The sequence below is a fragment of the Aythya fuligula genome, chromosome 16, assembly GCF_009819795.1.
Source record: "Aythya fuligula isolate bAytFul2 chromosome 16, bAytFul2.pri, whole genome shotgun sequence".
NCBI lineage: Eukaryota > Metazoa > Chordata > Aves > Anseriformes > Anatidae > Aythya > Aythya fuligula.
The window spans coordinates 14,054,760-14,068,259 of record NC_045574.1 but is presented as its reverse complement, the minus strand read 5'-3'; the positions used below and the strand labels follow the sequence as shown (position 1 = coordinate 14,068,259).

The following is a 13,500-nucleotide window of genomic DNA, read 5'->3' as shown; positions in this document are numbered from 1 at the left end:
GAGTGCCCAGAGATGTCGTACGGGGGGAACGTGCACCTCGGCATGGTGTTGGGCATGCCCTGGCGTCACACACTGCAGGACGCTGCTCCTGCCTTTGAGCTGCTGTGTGTGATGCTGTTGTTGGCTCTGCTCCGTGCAAGCCTTGGGTAGTGCTGTGTGCTGTGCAGTGTCTTTGTGCCAGGCTTTATTCCACTCCAGGAGGATTTATTAGTCACTGCTGGCCACGGTTGTGTCTCGAGTTGCATGTGGGCTTAAACACAGCAGTGCTGCTGTGTGCTGGGGGGAATCGTTATCCCCATTTTCCCCTCTGGGAGCTGAGGTGTGGAGGAATTCAGCAGCACAGGGTCCCTGCGGCATCATCCAGCATCCCCAGCCTCTCCCTCTTCCAGCAGCAATAAGCATTTCCCACCCAGACAAGGAGACTTCAGTGTGTATCCTTGTCCCGTCAGGCCTTCCTTGGCTTTGAATTATTAAATAATGTCTCTGTTCTGCATCGCAAAGGTTGTTACAACACAGCTACTTATCAGAATAGAAAATAGTCATTTTCCCTACTTTAGGAGTTGACTTCATCTGCTTGTGGGAATTACAATAAATGCAAGTGTTTTATTTTTTATTAAAAACAAACATCCAGAGAGGCTGAGGTTGGAAGTAGATATGCAGAAGTACCATTTTCCAGAAGGATATCCAGTTCTCTGTCCCAGTAGTTATCCTTTATCTTCTATCTAACCCAGCATCACAGGAGAAAACATTAGTGTAAATGGGCTGGAGAGCGTTTGCCGCTGTGAATTCCATGATGCTGGACCACGGGTTGCCCTCTGCACTCTGGGGGTGCCCCTTCCTACCCCCTTATCCCGGACAGTGACTGTGGATGCTGCTTAAAGCCCCGAGGAGGTGCAGAGGCAGTTGCAGACCCAAGCACCGCGATGGGTTCCTCGGGTTTCTGGCTGTTTCTCAGAGCCCTGCCTGGGGGTTGCTGCTTGTAAGAAGTTGGGTGGTACCCGGTGCTTTATCTGAGGCTGGATCTGGGCAGCAGTAGCCCAGGCTGTGGCCCTGCTGTGGGTTTTTCTCTTGCTTTAGCAGTGCCTTGCCCCATTGCAGGGCACGTCCTTGCCTGGCCAGGCACCATATGTGCCATGCACCTGCAGCACTGCTTGATATGAACCAGGCAAGCAATCCCCTAAAATTCCCAGGGAATAAATGATGGGAACTCCCTTTTAGAGTGAACTGGATGTTGGAAATAGGGTCATGCTGCTGCCAGGCTGGGGCTGATTCCCTCTGGATGGGTGGGAGATTCCCCGTGCCCTGCTCCAGAGCTGCTGCAGCTCTCCTGGGAGCAGCAGTCTGAGGCGGTGCCTGGGGGCTTGGAGCATGCCTGAGAAAAGCGGGTTAAAAGCAGGTTTTTCTCCAGCCTTTGCCTGCCATTTTAAATGGGAAAGATGTTTCCTTGGCAACGAGATGGATGCTTCCCAGCAGAGCATATGGCTTCCATCGACTTTGATTTACCGGCGCGTTGAAATGGCAGCGAGATAATCCCTCCTCAGCTTTCATGTGTCCCTGCGACTTGGGAGCTTTCAAAGACCACGGGTCCAGTCCCTGTGGTGCTGGACTTGCTTCCAGCCCATCCTGGGGTGGGAACTGGCAGGATCCCACACTGGGCTGGGTCTGGGGACCTTGTCAAGGAGGGACCAGAGCATCACCTGGAGCAGGGTGGGCAGGAAATCCTCCTGTCTCTGCTGCCTTTCACCGGCTGAGCATCTCCTCCTCCTCAGGGACCATAACCCACAGTCCTCTCTTCCCCTCCCTGTTTTAAATCATTTTTAGATTTTTCCACCTTTCACCACACAATCATCTGCCTCCTGCAGCTTGCTATTTATTATTGTGTTTACTGGCACCGGGAAATAAGGAGAGGGAACAAAACCTCTCCTTTTCTGGGTGAGGAGCTGGGGGAGCCGGGCTCTGGGGCTTTGCCAAGCTCGTGCATCCTCCTCCTCGCTGCTGCCCAGTGGAGAGGAAGGCTCTGCTTTGGCAAACACGATGAAATTTGGCCAACACCACCAAATGTTAGGTGGGAATGGAGGAAAGCAGCCAGACAGGGCGGTCACATGAGGCTCATTGCCTTAGGAACTAGGACGAAAATAGCGAGAGCGCTCGGTGCGCACGGCGGGGTGGTGCTGGGGCCCCTGCTGGCACGTGGCTGCTCCTGCCCAGCCCCTTCATGGCTGTGGGCCTGGGAAGGGTGGCCCTAAACAGTGCTGGTCTGTAAGCATCTGCACTGCAGGGAATGAGGGAAGATGCTCATGATCCCTCTTTTTCCCACTGATGCTACACAGGATTTTTGGGGAATCCCTCGTGCCAAACTTGAGTGCGCTGCACACGCAGATCCCCCGGCCTTGGCCAACTTCCCTGGGGGTGTGGAGGGCTGAAGGTGCACAAAATATTGGAGTTGTTCAATTTTATGGGAGGCTTTGTGTTAAGGAAGAGGGGAATTAAGGCCTTTCTGCCTGCTGCCCTGCAAAAGCTTGGGAAATCTGGCTGCAACCCTGGGAAGCCACTCACTGGTGTAGTGGGGAGATGGATGGAGAAGGGCTGTGAGGGGCTGCGGCTCCCAGGGGACCCAGAACAGTTTGATAGCAGAGAAGTTTCACGGAGCTTGACAGGCAGTTGCTGTGATGCTCTTCCCTCCCTTCATCCCTAAGGCGTAACTGTCTGTTTCAGCAATTTTTAGGGCTAAAGAGCACTGCCCTTGTAAGCCTGAGCCCTCTGGAGCTCTGGGTTTGTTTTATGGATGTGAAAGGCACCAGGGGCTGTATCCTGCCACCTCTGCCATGGAGGAGCACGCTGTCCTGATGATGTGGGGAAGTGACATGGATCCAGAGCTCCCAAACTGGCTGCTGTCCTTTTACTTTTTCCTTTTAATGGACTATGAAGAGCTTTAATTCTGCTGGCTGTAAAAGTAGCGCAAAGTCAGAGATGGGAGAAGAAAGCTCAAGATGCTCAGAGACACAGCTTGTCCTTCGCAGGCAGGGAACCTCGGGCTCAGCTGAATAGCTGATTCTGGGACAGACCTTTGAAAAGCTGGCTACTATTCCTGTCTGCAGCAGGAACCAGCCCTGCACATTTTGAGACAATCTTCCTATCTGCAATTAGACCAGAGCCTATTTTTGTATACCCCATTCCCTCGAGGAATGTTTAGATGAGATGCAGCATTACATTTTGCAGGGACATCTTGCTTTTAACCCAATTTGAGAGCACAGTTAAGTCAGGTCAAGTGACTTGCCCAGGTCAGCAAGGGGATTTTTTTTTTTATGCCTGCATGCTGAAACCACGCAGTGTAGCCCTTGGCTTTTTTAATTTCCTTTTTTTTTTTTTTTTTTTTTTTTTTCCTTGAGGTAGTACAGAATAGCAGGGCTTTGCTTTGTAAAAGCAGAGATAACTTAATCGTCATACACAGATAAAGGTCACGTTCGGAAGGCTCATGTTCCTGTACTCACTGTTAATAATTTCGCAGAGGTAGGGAGGAAGCAGAGACTCTTTTTGGGGAATACCCTGTGGAACGAAACATAGGCAGTGCTCAGATTTCAATCTGAATAATACCGGGATTGCATGAGACAGCAACTTTCCCTTGCATTAAAATCAATGAACATGCTCTGAGTAAATGCCTGCGTGGACGTTTTCAGAATTACTAAAATCTTCAATACTTTATACCGTTAATTTACCTCCTAATGCACCGTAATTGTGCTGTGGTCTTTAGGATTCTGTCCCGCAAACCCTTCCTGGAGCTGCACAAATTTATTTCTCCCCACCGAGTTTTCACAGCAAGCCTCAGGCCAGCAGAGCTGCAGCAGGGACAGGCCCTGCTGGCAGGTGCATGGCCGTGATGAATATTTGGGGTTTTCCTCCAGACATCTGGCTCCTCCGAGGCTGCGTGCACAGCGCGGGGAGACGACGCAGCCCAGCATTTCCCCGTGATTTGTGTTAGAGGAGGACAAAGAGGAATGTTTGAGCTGGAAAATTGTGCATGTTGATTGTTTTTAACGTGGCTTTTATTCTGAGCTGGGGTGCCCTGAGTCTGTTAAATAATCAGAGCCTATAAAGCAGGCTGCTGATTCCTGAAATTTTAACCCCTTTCCTGCTGCAAACCTGCAGATCTCGATCTCCATTACCCTCCTTCTCCAGCTGGCTTTGTTCTTTGAGGCTTCCATCCAGGAAAGCTCTTACAGTCAATCTTGCTTGTAGATGTAGAGAAGCATAAGCCTTTGCTGGACGAGGGACAAGATGTGTCATGCAAAACCCCTTTCTGCTCAGATTCCTGCAGTGCATGGGTTCAGCTCGGGTCTCTCCCTGGCTTTGGGCTCTCGGGGCGGACGATGACGTTTCTGCTGTTTGCCTTACAAGCAGGAGGGAGAGGCTGGGGAAGCTTTTCGAGTGGCAGCTCTTCAAATGTGATGAATGTTGGAGAAAAACACAAAACTCCTGCCCTTTTAGGAGTGTGAGCCCAAATCCTGCCCTTTTTCTAACTGAGAAACGTGGTGCCTTTGCAGAAGAAAAGCAGAGGAAGATAAAATTGTGTTGTGAGTTGGTCGTGCTGCGCATAGGATAAAGCTGTGGTGATGTGCAGGTGTCTTGGGGGCACCCCCCTGTCATGCAGCAAGGAGAGCAGGATGCTGCATCCCTTCACGGTGCCTGGGAACATGTCCTGGGGCTTGCAGGTGGCAGTGGTGGGACTGGGCTCACTGGGAGAGCAGTGTGAGCTGATCAGGAATGCAACCCCTCTGCTTTTCCTTCCCAAAACGTCATCTGGGGTCTCTAAGACCTGCTTCTCTGCAGCCTGATGGGTTCTGCTATCCTGCCCCACTGCCTGGGGCTCCCTTTAGGGATGCTGCTGTTCCTATTATGCTTTCTGACTTTGTACAGACAAGGTGCTGTTATCAGGGCTGTTCAGCCATCATCTCAGTGCGCCGAGAAGGCACTGGAGCTATTAACGCTGTCCCAGGGAGGCTTTTGCCAAAGATTTATTTAAAAGTGCATACACCACAAGAATGCCAGCCTTCGTGTCACCCATAAATGATGTTTTCTACCCACGTGGGTGCCCAGGGAGCAGCCAGCCTCATCCTGCGGAGAGCAAGATCTTGGCTGGGCTTGGCTGAGCCCCCATGGAGAGCTGTATTTGGAGTGGAGAGCGCTTCCGAAGGCACAGGACCGAAAGGCAGGATCCCCGCTTCTATTTTCAGCTCTGCTAGTGACAGAAGTCGCCTTGGGAGATGGTTTTGGCCGAGATTGAGGGATGTGGAAACCTGGAGCGAGGCATTTTAGCCTTGCAAATGAATAGCTGGGCTGCAAATCACAGCGGGTTGCTCATGTGAAGAATGATGATGGATGCTCCTGGTGAAGGGTGGGGGCAATGCGGCATCGGTGTTAGCCCTTGGAAAGTCACGGCACGGTCAGGGGTTTGCTTCTGGTTCACTGGAGATCCAAATTCAGCTGTACACACTCCACTTCTGATTACAGGGCTTTCTGAGTCTTAAAAGTCGTTTTACAGACTCTGTTTATCCTCAGTCTGTTCACCTTGGTTTATTGTCACTGCTGCCTTTCGTGGGCTCTGATTTACACCAGTTTTAGACGCTTGAAAGCCAGCGTTTTGCAGAGACCACAGCAAATGGATTGCTGGGATTACAGGCGGATTGCCCACGAGCATTTTGGTTTTATTTTAGCACAATTATCAATGCCTCGTTTACGTCCCCAAAGTCATTTTAGAGTATTTTAAACGTTTTAAATTATTTTCTATTGTGCAGCCTTCAGCTGCCTGTAGTAAAACACTCCCTCCCTTCCAGCTTCGCTCCTTCTAATTAACTAAATCATTAATTATTTTCCCACTTCCAGAGGAAGGCAGTGAAGCATATAGCAAACACGGTGGCTTGTGCTGCTGCTTCCTTGTGTCCCATCGTGTCCAGGCATCCAGCTGCTGCTGATTTATTCTGCTGGTGCTCCACCAGAGGCAGCTCAAAGTCCCTGCATGTCAGCAAATGCTACCTCAACACAAGTATTGCAGGAATAAATATATTTTTTTTAATTGTTTTTAAATCTGATGTGAGTGTGTAGATTCCAAGGGGCTTTCTTTTGGAAGGCAAATTAGGTGGTTAATCTGAAAAGCCTTACAAGGATTTGGTCATACGCTTTTATGAGAGAGAGGGAAGAAAATTTCCTGTTTCAAGTCATTTTAAATGGTTGTTGTTGTTGTGGTGGTGGTTTTTTTTTTTTTTTTTTTGAGATCACTCATTTCTTTTTCTATTGACACGTAGTGGATATGAAACTGATATGCAGCTTTTGTGCCAGGATTTATAAGCTGTATAAGAAGCTTGCTATGGGTGTTTTAAGTCAAACCTTTGGATGCAAAGCCAGACTTTGGAGGACTTTGGGTTTATCACTATTAGCAGCAAGATTTTTCTCAGAGCCAGCCCCAGCCGTGCAGGGCCCTGCTCCCGTCTGCTCGGGAGGAGGACATCATCTCCTCCAAAGCTCTAAGCAGAATTGGCATCTTTAACGTGGAAATCATTAGGCGGGACATAATTAACGTTCCTTATTGCACATTAACATTACCCAGAGTCAGGCTGCAGACATGATTTGCTTTGATTAGATATGTAGCTTTAAAAATTAGATTCATCCCAGCCTCTATGCTATTTATTGGCCTGTTTCCCTTTCCCTAGCTATCTATTATTATCTGGAGCCCTTTTCCTGTGCTGTCTGGGCAGATTAGGTGAAATTATAGCAGTCAGCCTTCCTGTGCCTCCCTGCTCCCCCTTCATAGGGGCTCAGAGGATGCACCCCATCTCTGGCGTGGACAAAGCTCCATGCAGACCCAACCCCACAAATGCAGTTTCCTTGCAAAAATATTTCATTCTTAGGCCTCTTTTAAAGTCACCTAGAGGTGTGTGGACTGCAGGGTGGAGCAGAGCAGCTGTGCATCATCCCGGAGCTATTTTGGGATGCTTGTGCAGCTCACCCCGTGATGAACCAGTGCCTGCATCCTTTGGTGGCAGGACTGTTCCTTACCTGCTGGCTGAACATCCCTATCGGGCCTGAGGCAAAGTGCAGGGGATGGGAGAGCTGCTGGCCCACCTTAGCAAACCAGGGTGTGCAAGTCTGAAGTGCTGATATCAGCACTTTCAGCACCTCCCTGGGCATTTTATTGTGGTGTTCAGTCACAAAAATACATCCACAGTGTCCTACTTCTTCAAGCAGAATATGCAGGATTTTCCTTTTCCCTCTTTTTCCATGATGTATTTTTATTTTCCTTTTCTTTTTCTTCTTTCATTGATTATTCATTTGTTTCTCACCCCAGCGTAGGAGTTTGCAACAAAATCTGGGCCAGCCCAAGAGCGGGGCTGCCTGACCCATTTGCAGCTCCCTCCCTCCGTACCAGCAGTCTACAAAAACCTCCCTGGGTGAGACAGGTGACATTAGGGGCCATCAGGACTGGGATTGCAGAGGACATTTCTTTACTCTCTGGGGGTTGTTTCAAGTCCTCAAGTACCAGACTGATGCAGAGAAAATCTGCAGGGAGAAATTGGGGAATTTCCTTACCTGGTATGTGCTGAATGGGGCTCGGTGCTGACAAAGCTCAGCCCTTGCGGAGATGACTCTGAAGGTCCCTTCCCTCCCTGTTTTAGTCCTGCCTGTGGTTGGAATAAATACTGCAAATCCCCCTGCTTTCACTCATTACCGTGATGTTAATGGCCATTGCAAAGCCACAAGCATGACCTGGCGGCGTGAAACTCCTTTGCTTTACACAAAGGAGCTGCGCCCACCAGCTGAACCGTGCCTTATGAATATTTGAAATCCAGTTTGTAGGAATGCGAGACAAAGCCAGACAGATGAATTATTTAATGCTTTTAAAGAATGCAGCTCTTGGTTCCTCCCTGCGCTGGCCTACTTCATTGTATCAGCAAATCGATCGTCAGGAAATTAATTTCCCTTCTTTTTGTTTGAGTAAGCAGTGGGCAGCGTGGGCTGGTGGAAGCCTTCTCTGGCCGTGAGCAGATGCCAGGACACCTCCGGAGCTGCAGAGCTGGGCATCAAACGTCAGAAGAGGGTCGAGCTCCTGTCACTCATCCGCTGCCTTTCATTTTTTGTGGCATGGGCAGCTCGATGGGGACAGAGCTGGGAATGGTGGCGGGGACTGGGGGTGGCACTGCTGGGGCTGCTGCTGGGACAGCCCGTGGTGGCACTGGGCTTGCAGCACATCAGTGGGAGGTTAAGTGCATTTTATTTGACATTTACGTCTGTTAAATCCTTGGTTTTGGGTAATCTATGGGCAAGAGATGCTAGGAAAGCCCCCAGCTGAATTAAATCTGAAAGGCTGCCAGCTGTTTGTGTCAGTAGAGTGTTTTTTTTTTAAAAAAAAAAAAAAGGAAAAAAAAAGTTCTTCCCTGCTTGTCTTGTGCTTGCTGAAAGCAGGGTGCAGTAAGAGCTGACACAATGAGATAATGATCTCAGAGGTTATCACAACCCCGTGCTGGAAGGGGAACTGGGTTGGCACTGGCGCAACTGGGACCAGTCCAGCACTTCCTCCCACACAGCCCTTCTAGCTCACAGAATGAGGGACTTTGTGTTGTCTTTGCACCTCGGTTCTCCCCTGCTGCCCAAGCACAAGTCCTGTGACCGATCTGCAGAGCTCGGTGCAGGCAGTGGGATCCCAGCCCTAGCTGTGGGAGGCCTGGGTGGCCTCGTTACTGCCACCTCTTGTCACCCAAAAGCCCGCGAGAAGCCTCCTTGCAAGGAGGGTCAGCGTTGTAGCAGCATGGTAAGTGCTCCTGTAGGAAAACATCTAAAAGTGCAAAAAATTCCTGCTCAGAAGAGTGACATTCTCTCTCACCCTCTATTTTTATTTTTATTTTTGTAATTCTTATTATTTTTTATGTTTGTGTTCTGTAGTTTCCTACTAGTTTTCTCCTGCCTGGTGCTGTCTGTCTTTTCAACCATCGATGAGTACCAGAACAGCTCAGAAGGGGCCCTTTACATTCTGGTAAGTTGGGATTTGCGAACGAAGTGGTCCATAGCGCATTAAAACAAAGTCAAAAGCACAAAAAATGAGGTTGGGAATTTTTAACTTAGGCAAGAACTTACGCTGTCACTTGCGAGCCAGCATCTATTGGGACCCACAGCTAAGAAATAGGAAAAGGAGAAATCTGCATCAGGATACACAGGAACAAAATTAAGTAATAAATTAAAAACAAATCCTGAAATTTTACCTTTTTTTTTAATTTAATTTAATTTTTTTTTTTTTTTGCACTGACCCTCTTTCCAGGCTTGGCTCTCCATTTAATGGTCCTGATGCAGGTAGCTCTGTGTTACCATTCCTGGGGTCTGCAGGGTTCAGGCTGTGGATTTGTCATTAATTCTGGAGCATGCTCCTCTTCACCACGCTTCATTCTAGGCTAACGACATTGTCCTCCCCGCAGGAAATCGTCACCATCGTGGTGTTTGGGGTCGAGTACTTTGTGAGGATCTGGGCGGCTGGCTGCTGCTGCCGGTACCGGGGCTGGAGGGGGAGGTTAAAATTTGCCCGCAAGCCTTTCTGCGTCATCGGTAAGCCCTGCATGGGATTTCCTGAACTAAAAGGGTTTTTAAAAGAGCTTGTTTGTATGGTGTTCTTATTGTACGTGAGGCTGCCCTATTTTCTGTAGAGCTGGGAGCCATCCCATTGCCCTGGTACCCCAGGAATCGCTGACAGCTGCCTGTAGCTGTTGGTGTGGGGTGGAGAGGGGATTTAGCCAGGAGAAGCTGAGTTTAGGAGCTGGAGTCCCATGGTCCAGGGTCCAACCCCAACATCAAGTCACTCCTAAGTCATCACAACTCTCCCTGTCTCATTTTGCCTTCCCTTTTGCTGTTGAGCTGCCTCACAAGGGAATTACGAGATGTAATTAATAGAGGGAGGCTTTCGGGATCCTTGGGTTTGGGATATGTAGAGCAAGGCTTCTTTTCTTGGCCTCTTTCTTGGACTTTCTCTTTCTGGGAGCACCCTAGGATCACTACGGTGAACCTGGGGATTTTCACACCCTATTTAGACAGGGGGAGTTCACATCTCTGGACAGTGCAGTGTAACAGGCAGCTGCATTAATATAAAATATATAAAATAAAAATATAAAAATAAAGTAGGCACGTGCCTTGCAGGGACTTAGCCCAATTTAGCACTGAATCATATCAAAATGCACAAACTTCTGCTGCCAGCGGCAGTAGATGTGTGCCATCCTGCTTGGTAGTGGCTCAGCAGCACTTCTTCAGCTTTCGATGCCCTCTTTTCCTGCAGACATCATGGTGCTGATCGCGTCCATCGCCGTGCTGGCGGCAGGGTCCCAAGGGAACGTCTTTGCCACCTCGGCGCTCAGGAGCTTGAGGTTCCTGCAGATCCTGCGCATGATCCGCATGGACCGGCGCGGCGGCACCTGGAAGCTGCTGGGCTCCGTGGTCTATGCACACAGCAAGGTGAGCAAGGACACTGCCACTCTTCACATTTCTCCCAGCAGGGACACTGCTTCCATTTGGTTCCCCACTCCAGATATCTCCCAGGCTTGGGAGGACACCATACAGTGACATGGAGAGCAGTGTACAGAGACATGAGGTCTGATGCAGCCCTCTGACCAGCAGGAGAGAGATGGGAGGGACGTTTAGGTGTTTGCAAGAAATATCTTGACCATGGTGGCCACCTGCACATTTATCTCATTTCATAGAGTTAGTAATTAGCCAGCAGCCTCGTTAAGCACAGGTGTTGTTGCAGATGTTTAGTCTCAGATGCCCACTTCAAAGAGGATGTGCTTCTGAAAGCATGCCCTGCAAGCAGTAGCCTCTAGCAAACATGGTTATAATAGTGACAGGTTCCTCTTCCCAACATGAGGCCACGTACCAACCACAGAACCCATCCCTGGTGATGAGGATTCTTTTCTGTTTTCTCCTGATAGATTTATGACATTTCTCCTGTTTTCTGCACTTTTTTTCTCTTAAAAAGCTTAGCCAAAATTCTGTAAAAGTCACAGGGAATCTGTGGGTCTCTTTTGTCTAGCCTTGTATTAACTTCGTCCAAAAATTACCAATCCTGTGGATTACAAATTAAAACTTCCCTGGAACTGGGGGATATTATACACAGATATTATTGGAGCAGAGCCTTGCAGCTCCTCCCCAGGTAGCAGAAGGGACATGCGCTACACAGAGTCCCCGGGAATTTGGGGCTTACATTTCAGTTTTATGCCCTCTTCTCGGTGTGGTCAGGGGAAATAATTTTTTTTGTATACTCATTTCGGTTCCAAATATTTAAATAATGGAGCAACGAATGTGCCCTTTCCCTCTCCTTTTGCTGGGTGTGTTTAGATGACGAGGCCTTCAGGGTGGGGGTCACCCTGTGTGCGCTGCGGGGCCACCACCAGCACGTGGTCCCATCTCAGACCTCTCCGTTCTGCACTATGTTAAAAATTGGCGCTTCAGATCTCCAGCCAAAGCCTAAACACACACAAATGCAGAGAAAGTTCAGCTCTGAGGCCAACCGCAAGCAAGTAACTTGGCTTTCGGAGATGCACACCAGGATTGCAATTATTCTATTCTGTCCCTTAATGATCTTGCAGGAGCTGATTACTGCCTGGTATATTGGCTTCCTGTGCCTCATTCTGGCCTCTTTCCTGGTATACTTGGCCGAGAAAGGAGAAAATGAGCACTTTGATACATACGCAGATGCACTCTGGTGGGGTCTGGTAAGTAATTTTCATAGAGCAGTTGCTGGTTATTAAAATAAAATGTCCATTAACCCTCCATCTTCTATCACTTATGTGAGGAATCGACTTACAGGCTGCTTAGTTAACATTTTTATTAAAAGGCTTCAGGCTACTGCGTTTAGCTAAATTCCTTAAATAAAGCTGGTAGAAAATGCTATGGGATCGCGTTTCTTGAATTAGCTGCAAGGCAGGAGGCAACTCGCGCACTTCTCAGCCACAGGCCTCAACTCCAGCATGACAATAGAGGCAGATCTAATAAAGACCCCACACTACCGGGGGCTTCAATCATCATTTTGAGAAATATCATATCGCCGCCTTTTCATTATTTATAATTGTGCTCGGGCAGCGTGCTGGTAAATGCGCTGGGCTATATTTTATGAAATTAATGCGGCCTAAGTACCAGAAAGGCTCTAGTGCCGAAAACGCTCCCTTTGCAAATCTTTGCTGACAAAAGAGGAAAGGGCAATAGGGCCTTTCCTCTCAAAAAGGGCAAACTTTTAGTTTGCTCTGTGTACGCGTGGGAATTATTGGATTACCCCATTAACAAAGAGAGAATTAATGACGTTCTAATCTTCTTGCATTATTGTTCCTCTGCTCCGACACTGCAGTGCTGGTTTGGCCTTGATTACAAAGCATGTAATGAAAATCCCAGATCTGATCAAATGCCAGTAACAGGCTTGGGGAGGAATCGGCTGATCAAGCAGCTCCTCTCTTTCGACAAAGGGGAAGAAACACTGTTAAGGCAGTAAATTGCTTTTCAAGCCCCTTGGTTGTGACAGAAAATAAACACAAAGCCCAATTTGACATAACTAGAAAATAAACAATGAGGGAAAATTCACAGCCCGGATCAGAGCTCAGCCTGGGGAAAGCCACGTGCAGATCTCTCCCTCCTGCTTCCCAGGCTGGGAGATCCTCTTGGAGGGGAGTACCCCCTTCATTCCTTATTTTAGGACGTGGAAGTGCACCAAACTGTGTCGATCCTGACCATCTTAGGGTGAAATTTCAGCTTCATTAAAATGAACAGGTTTTGTCATTGTCCAACTCACAGGTCCAGTATAGACAGATGCTAAGAGAAGGACAAAAAAAGTCAAATTTCACATTCAGAGGTTGTCTCCTGGTCTCACCTTGGTGGTTCCAAATCCTCGTCGTTGTTTCCGTAAACTATAAAAATTTAAACCCCAACTTTGCAGCGATTAAGGAGAGAACATTGCTTCAACTCGGTGTTTCAGTGCGGAATAGCCACATAGATGCATTTTACTAAACGCTTTGTCAAAATGGCATCTAATTGATAGGGCTTTTAGTGGGTCCCATTAAACAGTGCTTTGGGATCGTACTTCCATTTGTTTGCAAGTGATTTTGCTCCAAGTTAAACGCACGAGGTTTGCAATGGTACATTATCGAGGTGCAGGGGCACTGCCATCCCTGGGGACAGCTCTGTCTATGGGATGGGGACCCTCAGGGTCCTTCAGGCAGAAATCTCCAAGAAGATGGTCCCTCATCAGGCCATCCCTCCCTGCCTTGTCCTGCAGGTCTCAGGTTCTCCAAATCCTTTCTGCAGCATAAGGGGATGCCTGGAATTTTCCATTTGAGAAGCAGAAAAATCACCTTTTCCTGCAGTTTGAATCTCAGGGGATTCTTTGTCTCCATCTCGTCTCTCAGCTCCTTCCCCAAAACACACACACACCAGCTTGCCAGCATCTCTTGGTGCATTACAATAATACCAAGGAGAGGGAAAATATCC

At 48.5% G+C, this 13,500-nt stretch overlaps 1 protein-coding gene across 9 annotated transcripts in view; it reads left to right on the top strand.

Moving 5' to 3' along the window:
* The window catches only part of KCNQ2 (potassium voltage-gated channel subfamily Q member 2), a 64,354-nt gene that overhangs the window by 11,458 nt on the left and 39,396 nt on the right, over nucleotides 1-13,500 (top strand). For all 9 annotated transcript variants that reach the window (XM_032198110.1, XM_032198107.1, XM_032198115.1 and 6 more), the window contains exons 2-5: nucleotides 8,932-9,022; nucleotides 9,459-9,585; nucleotides 10,307-10,482; nucleotides 11,613-11,738. In XM_032198110.1, the coding sequence (XP_032054001.1) occupies nucleotides 8,932-9,022; nucleotides 9,459-9,585; nucleotides 10,307-10,482; nucleotides 11,613-11,738 (520 nt within the window). The remainder of the gene's footprint in view (nucleotides 1-8,931; nucleotides 9,023-9,458; nucleotides 9,586-10,306; nucleotides 10,483-11,612; nucleotides 11,739-13,500) is intronic.